This window comes from Rhincodon typus, chromosome 2, assembly GCF_021869965.1.
Source record: "Rhincodon typus isolate 14 chromosome 2, sRhiTyp1.1, whole genome shotgun sequence".
NCBI classification, from domain to species: domain Eukaryota; kingdom Metazoa; phylum Chordata; class Chondrichthyes; order Orectolobiformes; family Rhincodontidae; genus Rhincodon; species Rhincodon typus.
Genome location: NC_063333.1, coordinates 1,794,513 through 1,800,978, shown reverse-complemented (window position 1 = coordinate 1,800,978; position 6,466 = coordinate 1,794,513). Strand labels below are relative to the sequence as shown.

General features: G+C 49.6%; 1 protein-coding gene across 2 annotated transcripts in view; it reads left to right on the top strand.

The window, feature by feature from the left end:
• Positions 1-6,466, top strand: part of gpaa1 (glycosylphosphatidylinositol anchor attachment 1) — a 22,906-nt gene that overhangs the window by 11,879 nt on the left and 4,561 nt on the right. For both annotated transcript variants that reach the window (XM_048606847.1, XM_048606841.1), the window contains 3 exons: positions 434-499; positions 1,461-1,657; positions 3,724-3,894. In XM_048606847.1, coding sequence (XP_048462804.1) covers positions 434-499; positions 1,461-1,657; positions 3,724-3,894 — 434 coding nt within the window. The remainder of the gene's footprint in view (positions 1-433; positions 500-1,460; positions 1,658-3,723; positions 3,895-6,466) is intronic.

Genomic DNA, 6,466 nt, shown 5'->3' with positions numbered 1-6,466 from the left:
GTCAGCGCTGAGGGAGCGCCGCACTGTCGGAGGGTCAGCGCTGAGGGAGCGCCGCACTGTCGGAGGGTCAGCGCTGAGGGGATGTTATATCGCTGGAGGTCCTGCCTTTTGAATAAGGCATTAAACCAGGTCACACTGGATAAAGAATTGCTCAGTGATAGCTGGAAAAAGAGCAGAACTGTGTGTGTGACCAACACACAGGACTGGGGGATTAGAGCAGTGCAGTTTGTGGAATCTTGCTGTGTATGTTTTGGCTGCCACGATAGCAGTGACTACCCTTCAGTTGCTGCGGTATGGTTTGCAACGTGCTGACGGTGGGACTATGAGCAGTGAATTGTAAGATCGTTGTGATGAGCTGCAGCAAGTGACCTCCTGTGTATTGCTGCTGCTGAAGCGTTTTGTTACCGAGTGTTTTCCTGAATGTGTTCCTCACGCTCTCGACCTGTGGATCCGACTGTCCAAGGTGGTGCCCGTCTGTGCCCAGGATTGTGCTGCTGAGGTACTGAACGTGTGGGGCTGGGGATTGGGGATTTGGGGGTGTTGGGGATGAGGGTGCTCGGGGGAGGAGGCGCTGGGGGGAGCACGTTGTGATGGGGAGAGGAGAGGGATGATGGGCGAGGGGGTTGATCCGGAGATTATTGCGGTGACAAGGAGGTGGTTGATCAGGGTGGGGGAGGAAGCGGAGGGTTGGTACAGGTACTACCAGGGTCCGGCTGTGAATTCAGGCCCCAGCTGTGACCTGCACTGAGTGGGACAAAAGGGAGGGTGACGGGGCTGAGCTCCACCCATCAGTCCCTCTGTCTTTCCCTTCAGAGAGTCTGTGAGTTGTTATAACACAGAATGAGGCCTTTCAGCCCATCAGGCCTGCACTGGTTCTTCAGATGACCATTGTTACTGCATGCCAGTCTCCTGTCTTTTGCCCGTTTCCCTGCATACTATTCAATAGCCCTCTTGAATGCCTCCATTAAACCTGTCACCTACAGCAATTGTGGATGTGCCTTGGGGAAGAGGAATTTGGGAGAGTTCTACCCTGCAGGGCCCAGGGATGGAGTGGTGGGGGGTGTGGTTGTGGGAGAGAGAGGTGGGTATTGGGGAGAGGGAAGGTGAGACAAATCAAGCCCAACCCCATTTTCCTCCTCCTTGCCCTCTCTTCACTGGGTAGCAATCTGGTTGTTGTTGTCATTGCTGGGTCGTGGGATCTTACTGTGCGTGATATATTGCCACATTTCCTGGGACACTTGCACAAGCTCTGAACCCCCGCTCAGCATGTCCCAACCTGTCCTCCATCTTCGATCCAAACAGTGCTGCATTCAGTGGGTCATTGACTGGGTAGACTGAGAGTTGGGGCATCATTCCTGGCCAGTGGGATTAAGTCTGTAGCATTCACTCCCAGTTTGTAGGTTTGCTCCCCCTTTACTCCCTGCTTCTGTTTGTGATCACTCCTGTTTTCTTCACTCCAGAATGTCAGACCAAGCTTCCTGTCAATCATGACTCCAATTTTCATCTGCCATGTCATGGGTCTTGCCCTCTACTATGTGCCACTCCTGTGCCAGGGAACAGCTACGGAGCATTTCCCCATCTCAGAGACTGAAGCAGTCGTGCTCACCTCTATAGCCATCTATGTGGCTGGACTCGCTTTACCCCACAACACGCAGAGGTAGGACACAGGGTCTGTGGAAAGCCAACCAAACAGTCTCAGTATGTAGGGAATAAGCATGACTGAGGAAGAGAAATCAGGACAGTCACGAAATAGGGTAGGACACTGGAATCAGTGACAGAGAGAGAGCAGGTAACTGACTCATTGTCCCATGTACCAAAGTACAGTGAAAAGCTTTGTTTATGAGCAGTACAGGCAGATCATAGTAACAAGGATGTACAGAGCAAAAAGACTTAGACAGAGGCATACAGGTTACATTGCACAGGGTGTGCGATAGGCGAGGTCAACATTAGCAAGATCAGCATTATTTGAGGCTAGAGAGTCCATTCAATAGTTTGATAACGGCTGGGAAGAAGCTGTTCCTGAACCTGCTTGTGCGTGTGTTCAGGCTTCTGTATCTTCTGCCTGATGGAAGAGGTTGTAGGAGATCATTACTGGGGTGCGATGGATCATTGATGATGTTGACAGCCATTCTGCACAAACGAGCCATGTAAATAGAGTCCATGGATGGAAGGTTAGCTTCTGTGATGGTCTGGGCTGTGCACATCACCTTCTGTAGTTTCTTACAGTCCTGGGCAGAGCAGTTGCTGTACCAGGCTGTTATGAACCCGCACAGTATGCTTTCAATGGTGCATCTGTAGAAGTTGGTGAGGGAGTTTATGGACATGTCAAATTTCCTGAGCCACCTGAGGAAGAAGAGGTATTGTTGTGCCTTCTTCACTGTCGCATCTACGTGGGAATTCCAGGACAGGTTGTCGGTTATCGTCACTCCGAGGAACTTAACACTCTCCACCCTCTCAACCTCAGTTCCGTTGGTGTAGATGGGGGTGTGTTCTCCTCCTTTCTTCCTGAAGTCGATGATCAGTTCTTTAGTTTTGCCAACATTGAGAGACACATTGTTTTCATTGCGCCACGTCACCAAACCCTTTAACTCCCTTCTGTATTTTGACTCGTTGTTGTTAGATATCTGTCCTACTACGGTGGCGTTGTCAGTGAACATGTAGATGATGTTCGTTTGAAAGTTTGCAACACAGTCGTGGGTGTACAGGGAGAGTACATTAGGGGGCTGAGGACACATTCTTGGGTTGTGTCCTGAGGACACATCCAGTGTTGAGTGTTATTGTGGAGGAGTTGCAGTTACCTATCCTCACTGATTGCGTTCTGTGGGTCAGAAAGCTGGGGATCCAGTTGCAGAGGGTGGACCAGAGACCTCGGTCCTGGAGTTTTGAGATCAGTCTGGAGGGGATAATGGTGTTGAAGGCAGAGCTGTAGTCGATAAGCAGGAGTCTGAACTAGGTGTCTTTGTTATCCAGATGTTCCAGGAATGAGTGCAGGGCTAGGGATATGGCATCCTCTGTGGACCTGTTATGCCGGTAGGCAAATTGTAGGAGGTCGAGGGGATTGAGGCAGGTTGGGAGACTGGAGTTGGTGTGGGCCATGACCAGCCTCTCGAAGCACTTCATGATTATTGAAGTAAGAGCCACTGGTTGACAGTCATTAAGGCACATTGCATGTGCTTTCTTAGGTATGGGGATGATGGTGGTCTTCTTGAAGCAGGTGAGCACTTGTAGGAGGGAGAGGTTAAAGATGCTGGTGAATACTTTCACCAGTTAGTCTGCACAGGACCTAAGTGCTCAGCTGGGGAAAACGTTCAGCTTTCCTTAGGTTGATTCCCAGGAAGAAATGAACCAGCGATTGGCTGTTACCTGTTTTGAGCTGAAGCAGATACTATGTGCAAATCCATCTTTCCTTTTGCAAAAAACAGCTTTAACAAAATGTGTCTTTTTTGCGAGAATTTATTTACTACGCGAGTTGTTGTGATGTGGCAGGCACTGTCTGAAAGGGCAGCAGGAGCAGATTCAAGAAGAGCTTTCAGAAGGGAATTGACTCAATTCTGGCAGAGCTGTGGGATGGTTGGATGTTACTGAGGAGCTCTTTCAGTCAGCCAGCAAACACACTGACTGGAATGGAGATGGGTGATTTCTAACCGTGTGAAGTAGCTGGATGTTAGTATTGACGTGAAGCCTGTGCGCTGTGTAACTGCGGCTGTGTTTCTGTTCTGACAGTGCCTTGCCTATTGAGCAGGCTGCCCACAGCTGGATGACGCTGAAGCTGATTGCGATTCTGTACCTGGCTTTGCTCCTGGGCTGTATCACCTTGATCAACTTCTCACTGGGTTTCATTCTGGCTGTCACCCTGATCCCAGCTGCTGCCCTTGCTCAGCCAGAACCCCATAGGTAAGGGATACTAGGATGTCGGAGGGAGGAGGTTCAGTTGGGGGCTGTGGGCTAGGAGCTCCGATCCGGTGCTGTGTGGAAATGATGTCTGGGGGGGGTCGGTGGATCATTCTTTGAAAGGGCCAGCACACTCACTGAGGGCTGTCTGGCCTCCCTACAGGCTGTGACGACTCTGTGGAATCCAAAGTGTTGGTTTTGTTTGAAAGATTTGTGTGTGTTATTGTGCCTTTGACAGGCAGGGCATCCAGGTGAGGGACTGGAAGGGCCAACCTCATTTCTCCCAAGTTAAATCCTAACCGTGGCCACAGTTCCTGAAAAGCTACAGGGCCCCCAGCTCCCCATCTTTCCTGTGCAGAAAAAGGTGAGTTTGTCTTCTGGCTGAAATTCACATCACACCCCAGATCACCCCACCACCTCCCCACATCCCCCCATCATATGGTGAACCTTTGTCCAGGCAGGGGGACATCCATTAAACCAACAAGAGAGCTCAGTCAAGATGCTTTGTCCCTGGGAGTGCACATCCCTATCCTTGTGGGAGTGCAGATTGTATCAGAAATTCATGGCAGTTGTTGTGAAGGTGAGGAGCTGTGACATATCACCTCCAAGCACCTTTAGGTCAGGGTAAAGCATCCACAGTAATCTTCAGCCAGAAGTGTCGAGTGGACGGTCCATCTCAGCCTCTCCGGTTGTCCCCAGCATCACAGATACCAGTCTTCAGCCAATTCGATTCACTCCACGTGATATCAAGAAACGGTTGGAGACACTGCATACTGCAAAGGCTACGGGACCTGACAATATTCTGGCGATAGTACTGAAGACTTCTGCTCCAGAACTTGCCGCTCCCCTAGCCAAGCTGTTCCAGTACAGTTACAACACTGGGATCTAACCCGACAATATGGAAAATTGCCCAGGTATGTCCTGCACACACAAAGCAGGACAAAACCAACCCAACCAATTACCGCCCCATCAGTCTCCTCTCGATCATCAGTAAAGTGATGGAAGGTGTCACTAACAGCGCTATCAAGCAGCACCTGCTCAGCAATAACCTGCTTAGTCCCGCCAGGGCTTCTCAGCTCCTGACCTCATTACAGCCTTGGTTCAAACATGGACAAAAGAGCTGAATTCCAGAGGTGAGGTGAGAGTGACAGCCCTTGATATCAAGGCTGCATTCGACCGAGTGTGGCATCAAGGAGCCTGAGCAAAACTGGAATCAATGGGTATCAGGGGGCAAACTCCCCGGTGGTTGGAGTCATATCTGACACAGAGGAAGATGGTTGTGGTTGTTTGGGGTCAGTCATCTCAGCTCCAGGAAATCTCTGCAGGAGTTCCTCAGGGTAGTGCCCTCGGCCCAACCATCTTCAGCTGCTTCATCAATGACCTTCCCTCCATCATAAGGTCAGAAGTGGGAATGTTTGCCGATGATTGCACGATGTTCAGCACCATTCGTGACTCCTCAGATGTTGAAGCAGTCTGTGTTCAAATGTAATATGATCTGACGATATCCAGGCTTAGGCTGACCAGTAACATGTGTGTCACACACATGCCAGGCTATGACCATCACCAATCAGAGACAATCTAACCACCGCCCCTTGACATTCAATGGTGTTACCATCACTGAGTCCCCCACTATCAACATCCTGGGGGTCACCATTGAGCAGAAACTCAACTGGACTCACCACATTAACACAGTGGCTACAAGAGAGGGTCAGAGGCTAGGAATACTGCGGCGAGTAACTCCCCTCCTGACTCCCCACTCAGGCACAAGTCAGGAGGATGATAGAATTCTAGGCTGCAGCAGTTCAAGAAGGCAGCTCACTGTCACCTTCAGTTAGGGATATGTAATAAATGTTGGCCCTGCCAGCAACACCCTCAGCCTGTCATTGACCCTTCAAAAAGAAGGTTGTTGTTCTGTCTATCGGCCTGTCTTTTGCACACCCAGCTTGCATGTTCCTCAATATTGAATATTTTTCGGTGCAATTTTGCATTTTATTTACTGACCCAGACAGAGTCAAGATAGCAGAATTCCTTCCCTAAAGTGGACTAGATAGATCAGATAATTTCATTACTAATATTTAGTCCCAATTTACTTCTTCAATTCTATTTAAATTCACTCAGTTCTTGCGGTGGGATTTGAACGGGGTGTCTCTGTCTCAGTAGACCATGTTTCTGCATTAGTTTCCTCCCCAGCAGCAGTGTGGGTTTACCTACACGCATGGTTCAGGAAGGTAGTTCACCAGCATCGCCACTTAAAGGGCAACTAAGGACAGGCAATAAATGCTGCAGTAACACCTCCATCCCATTACGTGAATTAAAAATTAATCCAGCTCCATAAACACTCCGCTTGTATTCCTGTGTCTTTTTTTTGTAATTAGATTGAGTGCAGCACAATCTTCACATTCCTCTGAAAATCACGCCATAAAAATGGGATAATTTTTAACCGAGACAACAAGGTGCAGGGCTGGATGAACACAGCAGGTCAAGCAGAGAGGCTGACGTTTCGGGCCTAGACCCTTCATCAGAAAAGGGGGAGGGGAAGGGGGTTTTGAAATAAATAGGGAGAGAGTGGGAGGCG